Raw genomic sequence first — 24893 nt, forward strand, 5'->3', positions numbered from 1 at the left:
TGTTCTAGGCAAGAGTCCATTAATAGTCTCGGGAGATAAACAGTTTTAACTGCCAAGAGTGAGAACTCACCTGGAGAATTTATTGTAGGCCCCTTAATGAATTTGTAAGGACTACCATACAGTTAGCTAGTAATAATTTTATGTGATTCATACAATTGTGCACCACTCTGAGATCAGTGTACTTCGTGTTCTTAACACTATCTGTACCATTAGAGAGCATCAGAAAAGCTTAAAATCCATAGTCAAGGCATTCTTAAAATAGGGTCTGTGATCATAAAAATTCTTTCTCTCGAAGTACTTGCAAATGGACTGGGAAGGTGTGTGCCCCCAAAATAAAACTAACTGTGGATTAATATTAAACTGCTGGGTCAAAGATAGACGGACAACTAATTAATAAACACTTCCTCAAGAATGATCTTAGGCTCAGTTTTGAACAGGGTGGGTAAATTTTGGGAGTTAACACTGTGGGAGAAAAGGGAAAGAAAATCCAGAGTGAGGGTGGGGGCCTACGGCGGTGCAATACTTAGGGACATTCCAAAACTTCTGAACTCCTAAGTTAGATAATAGGTATCTAGAGGTGTCAAAACGTTTCAGAAAAACTATTTTTGTGGCATGACAGGACTGGGTGCAGAAGTGGCAAAGGGCAAACTTGGATGCAGGGTTTGGCAAATGTTGGGTGAGCCCTCATCTGTGCCGGGTGCTAGGGACCCTACAGCAAAGTTCCTCTTTTCAAAGTTTAAAAAGTTGGGAGTAGGCACTAAACATTATTAAATATTTAATATTAATATGTGGCATATTAGAAAGTGCTACCTGGTACTAAGAAAAACAGAGGTGCCAGAGAGTCTGCATTTGGGCTTCCACTTCTAAATAGGGTAATCAAGGAGACCCTCATATTTGAGTGAAGACCCCAAACTCGAGTGCTGGCGGCCATGTAGGAGGGACGGCAGGGCGGGAGAACGAGCGTCGCGTTAGCAGAATTTACAGTACAGTGTGGACCAACGCATGCCCAGGAAGGCGAAATTCCTGCAAGTTAAACGCACTTCTAACGCAAAACTTAACCAGGACCCTTTCCAACTATTTAGTCCACCAACTTCAGCTTAAGTCTCTTCTGCCCCACGCCACTCCCAGATGAAAGGAAGACACGCCCCGTTGGCCTCCAGCGCTCTGCGGCCGGTGGGCGGGCCTCTCATAGCTCCGCCCCGTGACCCGCACGCTTGCGGCGGGGAGGCCAAAGGTCAGAGGTAAAGAAGTCATGGCGGCGCTGTGTCGGACCCGTGCTGTGGCTGCCGAGAGCCATTTTCTGCGAGTGTTTCTCTTCTCCAGGCCCTTTCGGGGCGTAGGCACTGAGAGTGGATCCGAAAGTGGTAGTTCCAATGCCAAGGAGCCTAAGACGCGCGTAGGCGGTTTCGCGAGCGCGTTGGAGCGGCACTCGGAGCTTCTGCAGAAGGTGGAGCCCGGGCGGGTGAGAGGGAGTCGCGGGAATTACGCCAACGACGCGATGGGCGGGGTCGGGAATAGGGGCGGAGCCTGGCTTAGGAAGGGCAGACGAGGTGCGGGGCGGGTTTTCCGGAGTTGCGGTGCGTTGTGGCTCAGCCCTCGGCCGCTAGAATCTGTGCTTGGTGTTTTTCTTCCTTTCGTTGTCCTTTTGTGTGGCATTTGCGTACTGGACCGGGTCTGTCCACACTGCGCGCGTTTTCCTGGGATTGAATGCTGCTGGGAGGGTAACCAGCGGGGAGCGCTGCTGGGGAGGCGATCTAGGGTGATTCCTGGGACGCTGAGGAGAATGGGACTCACATGGAGAGGCAGGGCTCTGCTGGGTCTTGTTCTGAACAGTAGCTCTAGCATGGAGCTTGCTCTCTGGAGTAGAAGGCCCTTCCTAAACATTTGTTAATTTAATGACTGGGTGATGAATCACTTTCTGAACTTGGGCAAGTGATTTAACTTGTCAGCGCTTCACCTCTCTTTTGTAAATGTCTTCTTTTTTTAAAACGTAAAATAAAATCTCCATTTGTCTCAGCCAGTACTTTTGTAAAATACCATAAAGTTGTAGATAAATGAAATGGAAGAAATAAAATTACAAGCCTAAGTTTTTAATAATTAAACTCAGCAGACATGAAATTGGATTATATACAAATAAACTCTCAATTTCTGTATTTTTCTTCCTAGGGAGTAGTATCAAACAGTTCACAAGACTGGCAGTGTCCTGGGTTATAGGGTCATCTTAGTAGCAATTACTGATGTCAAAATTTTTCTGAAATCCAAGGACTAGAAGAAGCCTACTATATTAGTTTATTATTTTCTGTTGTAACAAATTACTACAAATTTAGTGGCGTAAAACACCAGAAATGTGTTGGGCTGTGAGAAGTCAGATGGGGTCGCACTGGTCTAAAATCAAGGTATTGGTGAAGTTGTGTTCTTTTCTGTAGCTTCTAGGAGAATCTCTTCCTGGCCTGTTAACGTCTTTTCAGCCTCTGTCTTCTACTTTTTTGTTTTTTGGATTTTTTTGTTTGTTTTGTTGTTTTTTGAGACAGGGTCTCGCTCTGTCACCCACGCTGGAGTGTGGTGGCATGATCTCAGTTCACTGAAGACTAAACCCCCTGGGCTCAAGTGATCCTCGTGCTGCATAGCTGGGACTACAGGTGTGCACCACCACTCTCGGCTAATTTTTTTTTTTTTTTTTGTAGAGATGGGGTTTTTCCATGTTGCCCAGGCTGGTCTTGAACTCCTGGGCTCAAGTGATCCTCCTGCGTTGGCCTCCCAAAGTGCTGGGATTACAGATGTGAGCCACCTGGCCTGGTTGACGCCCTCCCCCCGCCCCTCCCACCCCGTCTTCTGCTTTTGAGATCCCTGTGATTACATTGGCCTCCCCAGATAATCTAAAATAGATTATTTTGGATTATCTAGCCTCCCCAGATAATCCAAAATAATCTATTTTAAGATCAGCTGATTAGCAATCTTAATTCCACCTGCAAAGTTAATTCTCCTTTGCCACGGAAGGTAACATATTCACAAATTCTAGAGATTAGGATGTGGATGCCTTTGTAGGCGGAGGGGGCATTATTCTTTCTACCATATATGGAGAAGTCATAAAATACTAGCAGAATAGCGATGACTGACCTGAAGCCACCTAAGGGATGGATTTTAGATCCATCCTTAAGGTAAGGCCATAAGAGTTAAGTGCAGTAAGGTTGGAAACATAGAGTTCAGTGCTCCCTTCCAAATATTTGTATAGGAAAGGAGTTTTTCTATTTCTTACCTAATATTTCTCACTCATGCTTGGCTCCCATTCACACCACATTCTAAGCCCCTTCGGAAACCCCCATAAAATAATTCTCAATTGCTGAGTTAATTGTGGTAAGAGTGAAAATTGTAGCATCACATGTATAGTAAGGTAAGTGTTTGAAACTAAAAATGTACTGTTTATTTAATGAAGGAAACAACCAAGGTGTTTTAGAGTCCCCAGAATTCCCTTTGTCCTGTCCTGTTCTGTCCTGTCCTGTCCTGTCCTCTCCTCCCCTCCCCTCCCGTCCTGTCCCGTCCCGTCCCGTCCCCTCTTTCCTTTCCTTTCCTTTCCAAGGCAGTTCTAATTGGGCTGTTCAGTTTTTCCAGGAGGAGGCTGGAGTGTTTGCTGGCAGTCCCAGCACATCCGTTAGATTTTCTCAGTCCAGCTCAGGCTCAGCAGCATCTCTCTGCACCCTGCGTGGTTGTTCTCCGTCTAACACGGTTTAGAAAACATTATTCTACTAGATGATGGGTAAATGTGTTTGGTTGTGATGTACAGTTCACCAATTTCTTATTCACAAGTCTTTGACATCTTGGTTTAATGGAAATAAAATTCCCTGGGGAGGAGGGTAGCAGGAGGCTGTGTTGTAGTCTCCGTTCAGCAAGTTCTTAGGTTTGAAGCATTTGAAGTTACGTGGACCCCTTTACTCCTTAATTGATACCACTGACTTCAGTTGCTCCCTGATTCAGGTCATTACACACACTGTGGACCAAGTTATCTTCCTAAAGTTGGGCACTATAATCAGACTTAATGAAGTTATTTATTTATTGCTGTCCTTGAGAATCTTCTAAACCTCCATGCACACTGCCTACAAGATCAAATATACAATGGTACATCTCTCTACTATGGCTTCAGAGGCCTACCACTATTCAAGACCCTGCTTGGGTTAAAAGCTTTGGCTCAGTTCAGGCTTCCAGTTTCTGCCATCTTTCAACTGAGTGACTTTGGGCAACTTACTTAGCCTGTCTAAGTTTGCTGTCTTATCTCAAAGTGGAGATAATGCTTCAACTGGAGTTACTGGGAAGTTTATGTGAAATAATACATTTAACGTGCTCTCAGTATATTGACTGGTACAGAGTAAGCTTTATTCAGTGCATTTTAGCTTTTATGTGGTCCCAGCCATTTCTTCTCCAGCCTTCTGCCTTCCTGAGAATAGTGTCACAGAGATGCTTCCACAATTGTACAGTTCTTTGAAGTGCCATTGTTTTCTTAATAATAAACTTTATCAAACCATGTAGATTCATCTCTTGTAACAGATGTACAGCTCTGGTGGGGGATATTGATAGTGGGGGAAGCTTTGTGTGTGTCAGCACAGGATGGGTATGGGATATGTCTGTACTGTACTCTCAATTTTGCTGTAAACCTAAAAGTGCTCTAAAAAATAATTTTCTTTGTTAATGAACGAATATAAAATGCTATTTTAAAAATAAGGCGGTATATGCTCTAACTAGAGGTTGAGCTGTGTCATTCAAAGAGACAATAAAATTAAGTTTTTCATGGCAAAAAGCCCAAAACCAAACAAAAAACACCAGAAAACCATGCACATGCCATTTTATTTACTCCCAAATGTAAGGACATTCGTCATCACTAATATGTTAACTTGTGGTGCCAGAGTAACACGTGACACATCAGAATAAAATTTTTCCTAACTTTTTTCCCAGTAGAATATGTTTCAGGAGGTCAGAGACCTTGTCTTTCTTATTCTGTTGTATTCCCAGTGCCTAGCACAGTCCTTGACCCATAGTGGGCACTCAGTAAATATTTGCCAAATGTGTGCATGAATGAATAGTACATGTAGTGCATATTTGAACTTCAGTTCCACCTGGCCTGTCGTTGAATTGTAATATATGTGTGACTGTTCATAAACAATTGTACAAGTAAGAATAGTACAGCCTTGAGCATGTCAGTTGAATGTGCCTGTCCAGAATAATTGAGTAAAAATAATTTTAAGAGTAGTAAGAAATTGAAAATACCACATTAGTTTTAGTTTTAGTATTTACTGGAAGTTTTCAGTGTTTTTCTAACATATTTATGGTAAGGAATATGAGGAGTTGTTGGGTACTGATAGGAATTCAACTTGTGAAAAAACTTACTTTACCTCTTTTGAAGTTACTGGACCTATTTAATTGAACAGTATCCTGAGATTACAAGATGAATAAACGCCAATTGTGTATTCAGGGTTTTTGAAAAAAATATTGTTTACGAATTTTATAAAAGTAATATTTGGTTACTTAAGAAAGAAAATTTAAATAGCCCTGAAGGTTATTATGTGAAATGTAAAAGTCCCTTTTTCTTACTTTCTCAAGGCTGGAGAGTGTGTTTTTTATGCATAGCTGCAGAGTTTTGTATTACACACATGTAAGTATAAGCTAAGTATTGCTATATATATTTAAAAACATTAATTGGTTCGTAGTATGAATACTGTTTTAAGCTATATTACAGTTAAAGAGTGTAAATTCTGCAGTCACGCAATCTTGGTTTAAATTCTGGTTCCTCTACCATTTACTAGTTGTGTTGCCTTGGAAAATTACTTAATATCTGTGTATCTCCTCTTCCCCCTATGTCATGAGATGAGATTTTTATGAGATTAAATGAATCCATTATTTAAAACACTTAACACAAGTGCCTGATACTTAATAAGCACTTAGTATGTTTTAGTTGCTGCTGCTGAAGCAATTTTTATCTAAGTATGACTATTTTTCCTTATCATTACATAATATTTGCTTGGTATTCCATGGTGTGGGTGTAGCATAATTTATTTAAGCAGGAAGGCCTTCATTATTGAACTTTTAGGTTGTTTCTGTTTGTTTTTGTTTTCTAACACAGTGTTGCAGTGAACATTTGCATTTTTTGCATACTTAACGAGAGTGTATTAATAGGTTATACACTTTGGGTAAAAGTGTACACACAATTTAAGTTACAGCCTGTTTGTACTGAACTCCCACTTACAGTACATGACAATGTCTGTTTGTCTGTTTCCTCACCCCCTTATCAACACATGGGGTGTAATAGGTGGATTTTCTTGATATTCTACAATTAAAGCAAAATATAGAAATTGGAAACTGGGGTTATCATCTTTTATTCCTGATTTCAGTTTTTGATTTTTATCATTATAACTTCATGTTGACAGTTTTTGACTTCATAGTAAGTGCTATCAATTTGAACTCATAAAATGCACTTAAAATAACAAAATACTACATTTACACTATATATAGGGATTGTATGTAAGATTTCATTTGTAAAATGGTTTCTGCTTAAAATACTCTTTTTGAAGATGAATTTTGCTGTTCCCTAAACAAATCATTATTTCTTTACCTTTTACCCTGGAATTAGCTTCCCTGCTGCAAATTCTGTTGTAAAAATCACCTCCTCTCTTAGACCTTTGTGATCTCACCAAACAGATCAAACTGTTTTTGAATGTTCTGGAGTTTTGTGTTTTACTACCTTTATGGTATACCCACAGCTCTCATAGTAAAGTCATTTACAAACCTGTTTTATCCTGTTTTCTAGCTGTAGTTCCTGAAGAACAAGGGGCCATTTTCAATCCACCCTGTTGATCCTTTGCATGATGCTTTACACTTAAGTAGGGATTGAATATATATTTGCTGGTTTAAGTTGGAATGAAATTTAAACAGCTTGATGGTTGAATAATTACAAATGAAAAATAGCATCTCAGATGGCCTATTATTAGACTTAAAAATATGTATATGATGAAAGTCCGAGTTGTACCTATTGATTTAGTTCTTATCGTCGTTAAAGTGTAGACTTACTTATATGTGGACCTCAGAAATAAGCCCATGCACATTATCCTTACAAAGGACTTTCCCCTGCAGCCAGGAATTTAATCAAGGGCAATGCATCATGAAGTTCTTATCCTATTACACACTTGGGTTACTAGTTAAAGGGAACCAAAGTTAAATGGCGTTAAGTGTAATGCCATTGTTCTGTATGGAGGTTGTAGGTTCCATACTCATCCCATGCTCACTTACCTACTTTTCTTTTACTTTGCCTCCTTAGCTTTAATATTGGTTTATGCATCTTTCCCTTCAACTAATTTTGTTTTGTTTTTAGAGCAGCAACCAAATCTTTTTTTTTTTTTTTTTTTTTCAGACAGGGTCTTGCTCTGTTGCTGAGGCTGGGGTGCAGTGGTGCAAACTTGGCTCACTGCAACCTCTGTCCCTCGGCTCAGGTGATTCTCCCACTTCAGCCTCCTGAGAAGCTGGGACCATAGGTGTGCGTCACCATGCCTGGCTGATTTTTGTATTTTTTTGTAGAGATGGGGTTTTGCCATATTGTCCAGGCTGCTCTCGCACTTCTGGGCTCAAGCAATTTGCCTGCCCTAGCCTCCCAAAATCCTGGGATTACAGGTGTGAGCCACCACACCAGGCCGTCCCATTCAGTTTTATAATCATTTAAGTCAGGTACCATTTTCCCTTCATTTTTAAAACCTTAATCCTTCTTATGTCACTTAGACAATATAAATTTGTAGAATCTGTTAAGGCAATTGGGAGCTGTGCTATGGCATATAACTCATCTCGTAGCCACAAGGTGGCAATAGTTGAGCAAAGAATTGGTTTTTCTGCTTTGTGACTCTTACTCCTTCTTAGCAGTAGAGGGTGGCATGCTACTTTTCAGAACATTGGAAAAAATGTTTTTCAGAGAGTTTTGGGGCTGCACAGTCAAAATTTTACTCAAATTTTAAATTTATTTAAAATACTGATGTTACATGGCAGTTTATAGTTTTACCTTATTTTAGCAATATATTAGATTTCATGCAAATATTTTTAAATGTAATTTTTTACTTTTTTGTGAATATTTTTATTAGTTTTTTTATTTCAAAATACTCAAATATTCCAGAAGACAGAATATCTAAAATCAGATGTTCAATCCTTTCAGAATACTGGAAAAATAAAAACATATAGATTTAAAGGGCTTATTTCAATATAATAGGGAAATTAATTTATTTTTAGTATAATTTTTAAGTCCACTAAATTCACATACTGTAATAGTAAGATTATATAGTTTTACTTAACCCTTTGTTTTCTTATCAGTTTCACTGACAACTTTAAAAATTATACCAGTGTTTTAAAAACTATTTGATATGTAAAGGAATGATGGAAAATATTTCTAGTTTTAACCATGGTGCCAACCTGTTTTTACATTATAGAATTGTAGGAGAATTACCTCTGAGTAACAAAAATCTTTTGAAATGTTGTATGTCTCACATTTTCAAAACATGTTTAGAGGAAATGACCAGTTAATATAAAAACAATGAAATAGTGAAGAAATACATAGAATTCTCTGGGGAAAGTAGGTTTTTGTTAACACCTGTAACATGCTTATAAGCAGTACTATACATTTCTTAAAAGAAAAGATGTATATGTTCTGTATGTATTTTGTTTTTGGGTGGTCATATGATCTGATCATACCCAATCAGACTCATGACTTCCCAAGCCAACCTTAGTTTTTTCACTATTTGGAGATTGTAACCCTCATTTTTACTCAGAAATTTGACTTCCATCTTTTAATGTGTCTAAGTTTGCTTCCAAGGCTACACTTAAATTTTTCTCTTTTAATCACTTCAATTTTTGTAACCTGATTATGGCCCTTAAGTTTTTTATCTATTGGCATTAAATATCAGGAAATAAGAGCAATTAAGCACGTTCAAGTGGAGCCTGGTTTGTTGAGATTTGGGAATAAAACTAAATAGTCTTGATTCAGTTTGGGTTTTGCCTACCTTTTTAAAGCTTTGGGGATTCCATTGTTGACAACTGCCAGGAAATGAGTGGTGGACTCAGTCCAGGAGTTGGCAGCTGAACAAGTTGCCTGACCTCTGGCCAGCTACCCAAATTGAGATGGTTGGGTTCTCTCAAGGGGCATAAATGCACACTGAGAACTGGGTATCACTGGGACATACAGTATTTATCCCAAAGAAATGAAATGTTCATAACAGCTTCGTTTGTAATAGCCAAAAACTGAAAGCAGCCTGGATGTCCTTCAACTGTTTAATGGTTAAACAAACTGTGGTACATCCTTACCGTGGAATACTACTTAGCAGTAAAAAGTAATGAGTGATTGGTACACAAAATAATTTGAATGACTCAAAGGAATTATGCTGAGTGAAAAAAAAAAAAGCCAGTCCCAAAAAGTTACATATGGTGTGATTTCATTTATACAACATTTTTGAAATGGCAGAATTATAGAGATGGAGAACAGATCAGTGCTTACTAAGAGTTAGGAAGGAGGGAGGTAAAAGGGATATGTGGAGTTAGAAAAGGACAACACAAGGAATCCTTGTGGTGATGGACTTGTTCTGCATTTTGACTGTGATGGCCAGTATAGAACCTTTACATGTAATAAAATTGCATTGATGATTACGTGTATAACTGGTGAAATCTGAATATTGGTGGATTGTGTCAATGTCAATTTCCTAGTTGTGATATCATACTATAGTCTTCTAAAATGTTACCATTGGGAGCACTGGGTAAGGATGCAGGGGCTCTCTATGTGTTCTTGGTTACAACTGCGTGTGAATCTACAATGATTTTTAAATAGAAAGTTAATTTTTTTTAAAGAGAGCATTTCACTGGTCTGTTGGGCCCAGCACTGATAAGACCATTGAATTCCATAAACGTGACAATTATCCCACATTATTTCCTGTAAGGTAATTTTTTGTTGTTAGAAGCAATGCAGTGTAGAATACCAGAAAAATCCAAGAATAGTTAGAAGTAAAGTTCCACATGCCTACCTGCATACCTTAGCCTTTAGTCAGACAACTTCTGTCTTACTGGAAACCTTAAAAGCATCCCTTGGTCCCAGTCTATGCATCTGTCAGCATCTGGCTCCCAGCTCTACTCATAAAATGAGAGAGACTGACTATCCAGTCTCCTTTTGTAACTGTTTTTCCCTATCTAGCATAATGTTTCTCCTGCTCCCACGATATACCACTATTACAGAGATTTCTAAGCTTTTTTGATCATGTCCCTTCATTAATAAATTTTTGAGCACATGTTCCAGTATTTACTTAAAAATACATTCGTGGCTGGGCGCAGTGGCTCACACCTGTAATCCCAGCGCTTTGGGAGGCCAAGGTGGGTGGATCATGAGGTCAAGAGATCAAGACCATCCTGACCAACATGGTGAAACCCTGTCTTTACTAAAAATACAAAAATTAGCCGATCATGGTGGCTCATGCCTGTAGTCCCAGCTACTCGGGAGGCTAAGGCGGGAGAATTGCTTGAACCCAGGAGGCGGAGGTTGCAATGAGCCGAAATTGTGCCACTGCACTCCACCCTAGCGACAGAGCGAGACCCCGTCTCAAAAAAAAAAAAAAAACTGTTTGTGTACTAATATATATATTTGTACTGTAGTTTCTTTTGTTATATACATTTTAAAGCGTTTACACATAAAAACATTTTGAAGGTGAAGTTAAAAAACAAATAGAAATTCCAGAGTTTTCTTCTTCTATCCTATGGGTTATGAGAGAGATCACTATTCTTTGTTACAACCTGACCTTTTTCCTTCAGGCCTGCTCTGTAAATGTGTGTTCGTTGGCCACAAATTTCCTATGTCTTTTTACGAACAATCTCCCCTTTAACCTTCTCTACAAGTATTTCTTGCTTGCTTTCTTGGTTTCCCTTGATAACACCGCTTCCCTTCTGGTCTTCCCTAGTATAGATTGCAATGGGTCTCAAGACTAGGAGAAGAAAATGACTCATCCTGGTTCTCGTTTCTCAGTACCATTTCAGACTACTGTTCTATCAAAAATACTTTAAAAAGGCTCCTTGATAAAAATCTTTTCAATTCTTCCAATTTTTCATCAGCATCTGGCTCACAGCTTTTCTCTTTTCTTCATACTTACCATCTTCATTGACCAGCATTTACATTTGTAAACCAAAAATAAAATTCTAAAGCCCCCCCAACCATCTGAATGGACCCCTCCTGTCAGCCAAGGGCATTCCAAAGTTAACCTGAAAAACTAGTGCAGGCCATGATGGGAAGGGGGAGCCAGACATGCCTCATTATACCTCCCTCCTTTCAGAATTAGTGATAGAAATGACTCTTTAGTAAGAAACATTTACAATCTGTTTTCTCTGAAGCCTGCTACCTGGATGCTTCATCTGCATGATAAAACCATAGTCTCCACAATGCCTTATGGTCACCCAGACATTCCTTTCTATTGATAATAATAACCCTTTCAACCAGTTGCCAATCAGAAAATCTTTAAATCTACCTATGACCTGGAAGCCACCCTCGCAACCTGCTTCTAGTTCTCCTGCCTTTCTGAACTGAACCAGTGTAACTAGTGTACATCTTACACGTATTGATTGATGTCTCATGTCTCCCTGAAATGTATAAAACCAAGCTGTGCCCTGACTTCTTTGGGTATGTGTCTCAGGACCTCCTGAGGCTGTATCACGGGCGTGTCCTTAACCTTGGCAAAATAAACTTTCCAAATTGATTTAGACCTGTCTCATACTCTTGGTTTACACATTAATAACTACCAATACTTTGGCCACATAGTTGTTTGTATATTAACCTTATATTGTATAACGTTGCTGTAATTACTTATTCCGGGAGGTCTTTTTCTTGTTGATTGTTTTTGATTTTCTACATAGATCATCATGCCATCCATGATAAAACAGTTTTATTTCTTCCTTCCCAATCTGTATACTTTTATTTTTTTATTTTTTTCTTATTGCATTAGCTAGGACTTCTAGTACAATGTTGAAAAGCAGTGATGAGAGGGGACATCCTTGCCTTCTTCCTGTGCTTAGTAGGAAAAGTTTCAAGTTTCTTACCATTACATATGTAGGTTTTTTGTAGATATTCTTTAGGAAGTTGAAGCTTTCCTCTAGTTTTCTGAGAGTTACTATTATGAATGGGTATTGGGTTTTGTCAAATGCTTTTCCATTTGACGAAATGAAATATGACCATGTGATTTTTCTTCTTTAGCCAATTGATGTGATGGGTTACATTTTTTTTCTATTTTTAATTTTTGTGGGTACATAGTAGGTGTATATGCTTAGGGGGCACACGAGATACTTTGATACAGGCATATAACATGTAATAATCACATCATAGTAAATAGAGTATCCATTCCCTCAAGCATTTACTCTTTGTGTTAACAATCAAATTATACTCTTAGTTATTTTTAAATATACAATTAAATATTGCTTATCACCCTGTTGTGCTCTCAAACACTAGGTCTTACTCATTCTTTCTAACTACTTTTTGTACCCATTAACCATGCCTACCCTTTTATATACTATAAGTATACTATATCACATATAAGGGAGTAGGGATGGTTAATAGGTACAAACTGCCAATACCCTTCCCAGCCTCTGGGTAACCATCCTTCTACGCTATCTCCATGAGTTCAATTGTTTAAATTTTTAACTCCCACAAATAATAACATGTAAAGTTTGTCTTTCTGTGCCTGGCTTATTTCACATAACGTAATGACCTCTGGTTCTATCCATGTTGTTGGAACTGACAGGATCTCATTCTTTTTTATGACTGAATAGTAGTACTGCATTGTGTATATGTATCACATTTTCTTTATCCATTCATCTGTTGATGGGCACTTAGGTTGCTTTCAAATTTTGGCTGTTGTGAACAGAGCTACAGCAAACATGGGAAATGTCTCTTCAGTATACTGATTTCCTTTCTTTGGGGTATAAAACCAGCAGTGGGATTGCTGGATCATATGGTGGCTCTATTTTTAGTTTTGGTTATTTGTTTTTTGTGGAACCTCCAAACTGTTCTTCAGAGTGGTTGTACTAATTTACATTCCCATTAACAGTATATGATGGTTCCCTTTTCTCCACATCCTCGTCAGCATTTATTACTGCTGGTCTTTTGGATAAAAGCCGTTTTAACTGGGGTGAGATGATATGTCATTGTAGGTTTGATTTGCATTTCTCTGATGATAATGATGTTGAGCACTTTTTCATATGCCTGTTTGCCATTTGTATGTCTTCTTTTGAGAAATGTCCATTCAGATTGTCTTTTTTGTTTTTTGTTTTTTTTTTTTTGAGACGGAGTCTTGCTCTGTCTCCCGGGCTGGAGTGCAGTGGCACGGATCTTGGCTCACTGCGAGCTCTGCCTCCTTCCGGGTTCATGCCATTCTCCCGCCTCAGCCTGCCCAGTAGCTGGGACTACAGGCTCCTGCCACCACGCCCTGCTAATTTTGTTTTTGTATTTTTAGTAGAGATAGGGTTTCACCATGTTAGCCAGGATGGTCTTGATATCCTGACCTTGTGATCCGCCTGCCTCAGCCTCCCAAAGTGCGGAGATTATAGACGTGAGATTATTTGCCTATTTTAAAGTTGGATTATTAGAATTTTTTTCCTATGGAGTTGTTTGAACTCCTTATATATCCTGGTTATTAATCCTTTGTCTACATTTTGATTTTTGCATGTTAAACCTGGCATAAGTCTCAGTTGTGGTATATAATTTTTATATGTTGTTGGATTTGATTTGCTAATATTCTGTTGGGGATTTTTGCATCTACATGCATGGGAAATATTGGTCTGTAGTTTTCTTTTCTTGTAATGTCTTTGTATGGTTTTGATATTAAGATATTGCTGTCCTCATAGGATAAGTTCCACTCCTGTCTTCTGAAAGAGATTGTAGATAATTGGTTTGATTTCTTCTTTAAATGTCTGGTAGAACTCACCAGTGAACCCATATGGACCTGGGGCTTTCTGTTTTGGAAGTATATTAATTACTGATTTAATGTCTTTAATAGACATAGGCCTATTCAGATTATCTGTCTCTTCTTACTTGAATTTTTGCAGACTTTGTCTTTCAAGGAATTAATCCATTTAATCTAGGTTATCAAATCTGTGCATATAGAGTTGTTCATAGTATTTCTTTAATGTCCATGGGGTATGTAGTGATGTCCTCTCTTTCATTTCTATTATTAGTAATTTGTGTCCTCTCTTTTTGTTTTTCTTAGCCTGGCTAGAAACTTACCTCAAAGAACCAGCTTTTGCTTTCATTGATTCTATTGATTTCCTGTTTTCAGTTTCATTGCTTTCTGTGCTAATTTTTATTTTAGATAAGTTGTGTTTTCATTTTCATTTAGTTCTAAGTATTTTTAAATTTCTCTTGAGATTTGTTTGACTCATGTGTTATTTAGAAATGTATTTGTTTACTCTCTAAGAATTTTGGGATTTTCGAGCTATCTTTCTATTCCTGATTTCTAATTAAATTCCATTGTGGTCTGAAAGCAGACATTGCATGATTTCTATTCCTTTAAATTTGTTGAGGTGTGTTTTATGGTCCAGAATGTGGTCTGTTTTGGTGGCTGTTTCATGTGGCATGAGAAGAATATATATTCTGCTGTTGCTGGATGAAATTGTCTACAGATGGCCATCATATCCAGTTGATTTACGATGTTGTTGAGTTCAGCTGTATCCTGAGTGATTTTCTCCCTGCTGGATCTGTCCTTTTCTGATAGAGGGACATTGAAGTCTCCAACTGTAATGATTCATCTATTTTTCCTTGCAGTTTTGTCAGTTTTTGCCTCATGGTTTTTGACTATTCTTAGGCATGTACACATTAAGGATTATTCTGACTTCTTCAGATAATTAACCCTCTTATTATTAGCGAGTTGTTTAACATGAACAAACTGTTACTTGTTAGATCAATTAATAATTAAAAACTTAAAGTTTTAATTTTACCTTCACATATTCCTTCTCTGTGTTCTGCCTTTATGTAGTGTAGATCTGAGTTTTTGACTTTTATAATTTTCTTCTTTCTAAAGAATTTCTTTAAACATTTCTTGCAAGGCAGGTCTACTTGCAACAAATTCCCTCAATTTTTATTTGTCTGAGAAAGTCTTTAATTCTCCTTCATTTTTGAAGGATAACTTCTCAGGGTACAGATTTCTAGGTTGGTATTTTTTTTGTTTCCTCTTAACACTTTAGATATCTCACTCCACTGTTTTCTTGCTTGCATGATTAATGAGGAGAAGCTGGATATAATTTTTATCTTTTCTCCTCTGTAGGAAAGCTGTTTTCCCCCCAGGCTTCTTTTAGAATTTTTTCTTCATCTTTGATTTTTCTATATTTTGAAAATGATACTATATGCCTAGATGTAGTGTTTTTGGTGTTTATTCTGGTTGATGTCCTCTGAGCGTCCTGGATCTGTAGTTTGGTGTCTGATATTAATTTGAAGGAAAGTCTTAGTCATTATTGTTTCAGATATTTCTGCTGTATTTGTCTTTCTTCTCCTTCTAGAATTCCCATTAGTTTACACCTTTTGTAGTTGTCCCAAAGTTCTTGAATATTCTGTTCTGTTTTTCCCTCAATCTTTTTTCTCTTTGCTTTTCAGTTTTAGCAGTTTTTATTGAGGTATCTTCAGAGTCACAGATTTTTTTTTTCTTCAGCCGTGTCATCTACCTGTAAGCCCATCAAAAGCATTCTTCATTTTTGTTACAGGGCTTTCGATCTCTAGCATTTCTTTTAGATTCTTATTTAAAATTTCCATCTTTCTGCGTACATTGCCTATCTGTTCTTACATCCTGTCTATTTCATCCATTGGAGCCCTTAAGGTGTCTTAATCATAGTTGTATTAGATGCCTGGACTGATAATTTCAGTATCCCTGCTGTGTCTGAATCTGGTTCTGATGCTTGCTCTGTCTCTTCAAACTATGTTTTTTGCCTTTTTGTCTATCTTGTAATTTCTTATTGATAGCTGGACATGATGTATTGGGTAAAAGGAATGGCTGTCAATTGGCCTTTAGTAATGTGGTGATAGGGTGTGTGGGGAGGGAAAGTGTTCTATAGTCTTATGAGTGGGTCTCAGTCTTCTAGTGAGCCTCTGCCTCTGGACTGTGAACTTCACATTTGCTTCTCAGTGTTTCCCTCTCTTTTGGTAGGACAGGATGACTAGTGCCAGTTAGAGTTAGTTATTTCCCTTCCTCCAGGACACTTAGGCTCTGACAAAACCCCAGCAGTTTAGGCTCTGGTTGAAGAGTTTCTCTTGAAGACACACCTCATATGCATGATAGTTATATATATACTTAATGTATATTAAAAAGACAACACCTGTTTGATGAATGAATTGTTGAATAGGAGAGAGTGCTCTGATGTATTTCAAAATAGTTCTATTCCCCACAGAACTTGCTGTCTGAAGTACAAAGGGATTTTTCTGCTGTATTCACTGTAAGAACCAGGTTGAGCTCCTGGAGATAAAACTCACAAAAGTGTGAGAGTCCCCAGTAACTGAGTCTCTCTGGAGTTTTTAACTTTCAGACTTGTCCACACTGAACCTCCACCAATTCACCAGTTACAGCTCGGGTTTCCCTACCTCTGCACTGGTTCCCACAGAGGTTTCTTCTTGGAGGCTTCTTTTCAGTAGTTCTCTGCATTCACTTGTTTCTCCCTGTTTGGAAACAGCAGTTTTCCCTGTGAGCCCCACCTCTCAGATGGATCTAAGAAGAGTTGTTGATTTTTCAGTCATGACAATCAAACACATCTCCAGACATTGCCAAATGTCCCCTGGAGTGGGGGTGGCGGGGGGGAAATCATCTTGGTTGAGAAATACTAGATTAGTCAATAAAACTTGATGGTGGTGACTGAGTCTTTAAGAAATTAATTTTAAAAAAAGCTAAAGTTTTTGACAGGGGGCTGTTTACCTTCAGACACTATTTGAGTGCTTTACATATGGCCACACATTTATTCCTTACAACAATCTTGTAAAATAGATATAATTACAAACCCCATTTTATAAGATGAGTAAACAGCAGCACAGAGATTCTAAGTGCATAGACCTGTCCCCAGAGCTGGTAAGTGGTAGAGCCAAGGTTCGAGCCATGTGGCCAGACTTTCCAGCCTTCCTTTGGGAGCCCTCGTATTTGAGTCATCACAGATTGTTCATATGCTTGCTGTACAGCTGTCATTTGGAGTCTTTTCTTTGCTGCTTCTATAGGTTATAGAAACAGTATAAGTTACTGCTGCATAACAAACCATCCCAAACTTGGCTCTCCTCTATATAATTTGTTTGATTTTTTTAAGGGAAGAGAAAAAATATATTTATTTTTGACAGGATAATACATGCCTATTACCAGATATTATGCACTTGGGGAATTTTGTGCTTGACAGAATATTGACTGCCCTGCCTCTGTTGTTTTTAGTTATTCTCCTTGTTTTCAGCTTGTCTTCTCACTGCAGCCTGGCATAACTGAGCTCCATACCTTTATGGAATTGTTCAGGATAGAATAGCTTTTTTTTTTCACAGCTTCTTCTTCTTGAATTTCACTCTGCTTCATTAATTATCACTCTTCCACATGCTTTCTGTCCACTAGAAAGTGTGTTTGTATACTTTTGTTCTCCATCTGTTCTCTTCAATATTGAGGGTTTATAATTTTTACAATTTTTTAATTTATTATTTTACCATCATTTAATGGGATTTCAGGAGGGAGAGAGATAAATGTAAGTACCTTATCACCTTGAGCCACCAATACGTTTATTTCAATAAAAGAACTTTGTTGTGAGCGTAACATTTATTGGTTGGTGTTAAAGAAACAAAAGTTATTATAGCACAATTAATAGAAGTGAGTCATTTTTGGAGATGCATGTTGAAATTTTCTTCTTGCTAACCAGTATGAAGTAGTTAAAGTATATATACCATTTCATTACTTTTATTGTTAATTGTTTTTTTTCTTTTTTCTTTTTTTTTTGAGATGGAGTCTTGCTCTTTTTGCCCAGGCTGGAGTGCAATGGCGCAATCTCAGCTCACCGTAACTTCCACCTCCTGGGTTCAAGTGATTCTCCTGCCTCAGCCTCCTGAGTAGCTAGGATTATAGGCATGCACCACCTCACCCGGCTAATTTTGTATTTTTAGTAGAGACAGGGTTTCCCCATGTTGGTCAGGCTGTTCTCGAATTCTGGATCTCAGGTGATCCACCTACCTCAGCCTCCCAAAGTGCTGGGATTACAGAGTGAGCCACTGCACCCAGCTGGTGTCATTGTCTACATTAAAAGAGGTAACTGGGTAGGATGTTGTCTCCCATTTCTAATTTGTATTGCTTTATAAAATCCTTTATATATTTTAAAATATTTAAGAATTCCTACTACCTTCTAGAGTTGGAAGAAAATTTATAGTTATCCAATCCTTTAATTTACAAATGAGAAAACAGATCTAGAGAAGTTAAATGACTTATTCAGGATTTTTTTTAGCTGTTTATTGGCTGAGTTGGTCATAGAAGTCAGGTTTCGTAAGTTATTTGTTATTCTTCTGTAGTTTTCTTTTAAGTTTGCTATGATGTTTTTATCTATTTTCTATCTTCCGCAGCAAGTTTTATTTAAGAACCACCGTTCAGCATCCCATGTAACTTTGAATAGCATGTATGGTACTCATGTATAACATGAGGTAGTTGGATTAGTTGATGTCTCATATTTCTTTTAGCACTAGTTGCCCCTGATTCCAAGCTGTATATTAAATGGTCCTCATATGCTTAATGTATATTAAAAAGGCAACACATGTTTGATGAATGAATGAATGAATGATTGAATAAATGAAAGTGATACTGTTCCATGTGTCTGTAATTCCTTTACCTTCCTCCTTTCTACCTTGATGGTCCTATCAACTTTCAGGCTTCAAAGGAGAAAATAGTACAGCAGAATAGCAGGAGATCTGATCTCTATGACCAACTGTTAAAGGAAGTAGTCAACTCCAAGTTAGTACCTGTGACAGCTCAGTTAGTGAGCTTTATTGTAACATTTTCCAGGGTTAGGCACTGAGCTCTATGATACATATCCAGCGGTGACAGTATGCTTCCAGTCTCTGCAGTCTATATCAGCATGAGAGGAGCTATCAATGTTAGTTTAGAGACTTTATAAACAGGACTCCCTGTAATGAACATGGATTGTGGGAGTTGCCGCATTTAGTGTTTTTAGAAGTCATTTGACAAGTAAATGAGTACATTTTGGCATAAGCCCTAGGATTCGGAGATGGTTCTAGACTATGATTTTTGAAGCAAGGGTTTGTCTGATTGTTTGATGTAGCTTCCCAAAATCAATGATGCAATATCAAAAATCAAATGAAATAATGAGCTACAATTTAAAAGCAAATTCAGGTTTTAATCCAGTGTTCTTATGCTTGTGGTAAAATTGTTTCACTCACCGAAAACACACTGACTTCCTTGCAAAATGTAATAGAGGCAAAAAATAATGGAAGAGAAATGTTTCCACTTGATTTTAAAGTTACCTATAAAAAATAACTATAACTTTATAAAGTTTATAATGTAATAAATATTTAACTACAGACTTACTAAAAATCTCAGAGTATTTTTAAACAGTTGAGAGCACTCAATAATTTTCTAAAACCAAGGGGAAAATACCACTTACTATTATACTAATCTTAGCTCAAACATCTCTTCACAATTGAAAAAGGACACTGTGTTATTTTAGGAACAGGTCCTAGTGATGGCTGAATTATCTCCAGTAAAAGTTTAACTACTGGATCTACTACTACTGTATCTTCGTGTCATCTAGTTTTTTGTTTTGTTTTGTTTTGTTTTGTTTTTTTGAGAGTCTCACTCTGTCGCCCAGGCTAGAGTGCAGTTGTGCCATCTCGGCTCACTGCAACCTCCGCCTCCTGGGTTCAAGTGATTCTCCTGGCTCAGCTTCTTGAGTAGCTGGGATTACAGGCACATGCCACCATGCCCTACTAATTTTTGTATTTTAGTAGAGATGGGGTTTCACCATGGTGGCCAGGCTGGTCTTGAACTCCTGACCTCAAGTGATCCACCCACCTTGGCCTCCCATAGTGCTGGGATCACAGGTGTGAGCCACAATGCCTAACCCCTGTCATTTAGTTTTAATTGGACTATGGCTTCAATTGAAAGTCAGCCAAAAATAGCCGAAGTGAAAAAAGAAGAAAAAGAAGAGAGGAACTCTGGTAGATATAAACCATAAAAGTGGAGTAATGGGAAGGCAGATCATAGGGAAAGTGGGCAGGACCTGCCCTGGTTACAAGCAGAGACCCCCAAGTTGATACCGTTTGCTCTTCTCTTGAGCACTGCTATTCTCAGCTGCTTTGGTGGCAGCTGCTATGGATGGGATAATGGCTCCCAGCAAAGGATTATGTAGCTGCTCTTGTCAAGAATGGCTTACTTAGAATTACTCTTTTACACTACCTCTAAAGGGCAAGTCAGCTGTGTCTGTGTTACCTCTGTAGGATTTATCTCTGGCTCTGCAAGAAAGAACTATTTTTTCAAAGTGCTTGTTTAAGGACCTTTAATGTATTTTATGGATTTATAAAACTAGTGTGATTGCTCATGGCATACATTCCTGGTTACCTTTTCAGCTCTAGTTGGCCTCTAGGCCTACCGACTTGTCTTTAGTTTAGATTGACCCTTTTGTGCTACGGACTTTTTCCCAGTTTGTTTCAGTTCATACCCTCCCTCTAGCACATGAGGGACTTGGCATAAGCCAAATGGCTTGACTTTCTTTTTCCTGAAGCAGAGGTCATAAACTTGTGGTTCGTGGGCCAAATTCAACACCTGGATGTGTTTTGCCAGGTTTGTAAAATGGAAAACTTTTTCCCCCTGCATGTAAGTATTTAAAAATTGGAAAATTTACATTAATATGTGGATTTCTGGCTTTTCTTGGAAAATTAAAACATGGGGACTTGAATTGCAGCTGCAGCTGGAGCTGAGTAGTGTCTACACCTTTTAAACTTGGGCACATATCCTGATTATCAAGCCCTCACCTGGCCTGGCATTTGAGTTTGTAATCTCTCAAGTAGTACATGCATTAAACTTAAGTCACAAATATAGTTGTGTAGCTTTAAAAGTAAATGCGCTTTACTATTGAACTTTTAGTAGTTCTCCCCTGAATAACACATGTAAAACTCATTCCAAATACAGCATGTAGGTCGTCAGATCAAATTGTTAATATTCTTCCGTGATTTGCTCTCACAGATAGAAACTTAGCACTTCCTTTAGTTTGTACCAAATTGCACACACCACTCCACACACAAAAATGAGTAGAAGGCACAAATCTGTGTTCACGGATTTGGAAAAAATGTGTTTGGAAAAAATTTTTGTAAGAAAAAAAGAATAATTAGTCATACCTCAAGTGAATTCAATATGTAAAAAGATTCCCAGAAAGTGAATAGCACAAAACAAGCTATTTTTCTTTTGGAATTTACTTTAGGAAAAAGAAAAGTATAACAAATTCAAGTTGTTTAAAAAGAATTATATATCAGGAATTCATGTTCAGACTGATCATTGTGATGAAAGGCTCTTAATTGTTTTTATCTTAATGTATATTTACATTTGTATTAAAAGAATAGTCACTTTCACTAAACTTGATTTAGAAGGCATTTTTTTACAGATGGTCAGTGCTAGGAATAAAGTCAATTGCTTCTTGGATGCCCTCCTCACGTGCTCATACTCTGACCACTAACGACCCCCCACCCCATTCTCAGAGACTTGATATACAGGCACTCTTCTACTCTCCCTACCCTGCCTGGGCTCTTGAGACCTCACCCTGGACTGTCACATCTCTGTCATCCCCTGCCAAGTATAGATGCCTAATTTCTTTCTTTTTCTTCTTTCTTTTTTTTTTTTTGAGACAGTTTCGCTCTTGTTGCCCAGGCTGGAGTGCAATGGCATGATCTCGACTCACCGTAACCTCTGCCTCCTGGGTTCAAGTGATTCTCCTTCCTCGGCCTCCTGAGTAGCTGGGATTATAGGCATGCATCATGATGCCTGGCTTATTTTGTATTTTTTTAAAATTCTATTTATTTATTTATTTTTTATTATACTTTAGGTTCTAGGGTACATGTGCACAATGTGCAGGTTTGTTACATATGTATACATGTGCCATGTTGGTGTGCTGCACCCATTAACTCTTCATTTACATTAGGTATTTCTCCTAATGCTATCCCTCCCCCCTACCCCCACCCCATGACAGGCCACGGTGTGTGATGTTCCCCTTCCTGTGTCCATGTGTTCTCATTGTTCAATTCCCACCTATGAGTGAGAACATGCGGTGTTTGTTTTTTTTCTCCTTGCAATAGTTTGCTGAGAATGATGGTTTCCAGCTTCATCCATGTCCCTACAAAGGACATGAACTCATCATTTTTTATGGCTGCATAGTATTCCATGGTGTATATGTGCCACATTTTCTTAATCTAGTCTATCATTGATGGACGTTTGGGTTGGTTCCAAGTCTTTGCTGTTGTGAATAGTGCCACAGTAACCATATGTGTGCATGTGTCTTTATAGCAGCATGATTTATAATCTTTTGGGTATATACCCAGTAATGGGATGGCTGGGTCAAATGGTATTTCTAGTTCTAGATCCCTGAGGAGTCGCCACACTGTCTTCCACAATGGTTGAAATAGTTTACAGTCCCACCAACAGTGTAAAACTGTTCCTTTTTCTCCACATCCTCTCCAGCACCTGTTGTTTCCTGACTTTTTAATGATTGCCATTCTAACTGGTGTGAGATAGTATCTCATTGTGATTTTGATTTGCATTTCTCTGATGGCCAGTGATGATGAGCATTTTTTCATATATCTGTTGGCTGCATAAATGTCTTCTTTTGAGAAGTGTCTGTTCATATCCTTCACCCACTTTTTGATGGGGTTTATTTTTTCTTGTAAATTTGTTTGAGTTCTTTGTAGGTTCTGGATATTAGCCCTTTGTCAGATGAGTAGATTGCAAAAATTTTCTCCCATTCTGTAGGTTGCCTGTTCACTCTGATGGTAGTTTCTTTGGCTGTGCAGAAGCTCTTTAGTTTAATTAGATCCCATTTGTAATTTTGGCTTTTGTTGCCATTGCTTTTGGTGTTTTAGACATGAAGTTCTTGCCCATGCCTATGTCCTGAATGGTATTGCCTAGGTTTTCTTCTAGGGTTTTTATGGTTTTAGGTCTAACATGTAAGTCTTTAATCCATCTTGAATTAATTTTTGTATAAGGTGTAAGGAAGGGATCCAGTTTCAGCTTTCTACATATGGCTAGCCAGTTTTCCCAGCACCATTTATTAAATAGGGAATCCTTTCCCCATTTCTTGTTATCAGGTTTGTCAAAGATCAGATGGCTGTAGATATGTGGTATTATTTCTGAGGGCTCTGCTCTGTTCCATTGGTCTATATCTCTGTTTTGGTACCAGTACCATGCTGTTTTGGTTACTGTAGCCTTGTAGTATAGTTTGAAGTCAGATAGCATGATGCCTCCAGCTTTGTTCTTTTTGCTTAGGATTGTCTTGGCAATGTGGGCTCTTTTTTGGTTCCATATGAACTTTAAAGTAGTTTTTTCCAATTCTGTGAAAAAAGTCATTGGTAGCTTGATGGAGATGACATTGAATCTATAAATTACCTTGGGCAGTATGGCTATTTTCACGATATTGATTCTTCCTATTCATGAGCATGGAATGTTCTTCCATTTGTTTGTGTCCTCTTTGATTTCATTGAGCAGTGGTTTGTAGTTCTCCTTGAAGACGTCCTTCACATCCCTTGTAAGTTGGATTCGTAGGAATTTTATTCTCTTTGAAGCAATTGTGAATGGGAGTTCACTCATGATTTGGCTCTCTGTTTGTCTGTCATTAGCGTATAAGAATGCTTGTGATTTTTGCACATTGATTTTGTATTCTGAGACTTTGCTGAAGTTGCTTATCAGCTTAAGGAGATTTTGGGCTGAGATAATGGGGTTTTCTAGATATACAATCATGTCATCTGCAAACAGGGACAATTTGACTTCCTCTTTTCCTAATTGAATACCTTTTATTTCTTTCTCCCTCCTGATTGCCCTGGCCAGAACTTCCAACACTATGTTGAATAGGAGTGGTGAGAGAGGGCATCCCTGTGTTGCACCAGTTTTTAAAGGGAATGCTTCCAGTTTTTGCCCATTCAGTATGATATTGGCTGTGAGTTTGTCATAAATAGCTCTTATTGTTTTGAGATATGACCCATCAATACCTAATTTATTGAGAGTTTTTAGCATGAAGGGTTGTTGAATTTTGTCAAAGGCCTTTTCTGCATCTATTGCAATAATCATGTGGTTTTTGTCTTTGGTTCTGTTTATATGCTGGATTACATTTATTGATTTGCATATGTTGAACCAGTCTTGCATCCCAGGAATGAAGCCCACTTGATCATGGTGGATAAGCTTTTTGATGTGCTGCTGGATTTGGTTTACCAGTATTTTATTGAGGATTTTTGCATCGATGTTCATCAGGGATATTGGTCTAAAATTCTCTTTTTTTGTTGTATCTCTGTCAGGCTTTGGTATCAGGATGATGCTGTCCTCATAAAATGAGTTAGGGAGGATTCCCTCTTTTTCTATTGATTGGAATAGTTTCAGAAGGAATGGTACCAGCTCCTCCTTGTACCTCTGGTAGAATTCGGCGGTGAATCCATCTGGTCCTGGACTTTTTTTGGTTGGTAGGCTATTAATTATTGCCTCAATTTCAGAGTCTGTTATTGATCTATTCAGGGATTCAACTTCTTCCTGGTTTAGTCTTGGGAGGGTGTATGTGTCCAGGAATTTATCTATTTCTTCCAGATTTTCTAGTTTATTTGCGTAGAGGCATTTATAGTATTCTCTGATGGTAGTTTGTATTTCTGTGGGATTGGTGGTGATATC

General features: G+C 38.2%; 1 protein-coding gene across 4 annotated transcripts in view; it reads left to right on the forward strand.

Annotated features, from left to right (window-relative positions):
* Positions 1 to 1222: 1222 nt before the first annotated feature.
* Positions 1223 to 24893, forward strand: part of MRPS28 (mitochondrial ribosomal protein S28) — a 112841-nt gene continuing 89170 nt past the window's right edge. For 3 of the 4 annotated variants that reach the window (XM_030795407.1, XM_030795405.1, XM_030795406.1), the window contains exon 1: positions 1236 to 1462. In XM_030795407.1, the coding sequence (XP_030651267.1) occupies positions 1253 to 1462 (210 nt within the window). In that variant the 5' untranslated portion in view covers positions 1236 to 1252. Of the gene's footprint in view, positions 1463 to 24893 lie in introns of all 4 variants that reach the window. The other variant, XM_012496087.2, reaches the window with a different exon arrangement.

This window comes from Nomascus leucogenys, chromosome 16, assembly GCF_006542625.1.
Source record: "Nomascus leucogenys isolate Asia chromosome 16, Asia_NLE_v1, whole genome shotgun sequence".
Taxonomy (NCBI): domain Eukaryota; kingdom Metazoa; phylum Chordata; class Mammalia; order Primates; family Hylobatidae; genus Nomascus; species Nomascus leucogenys.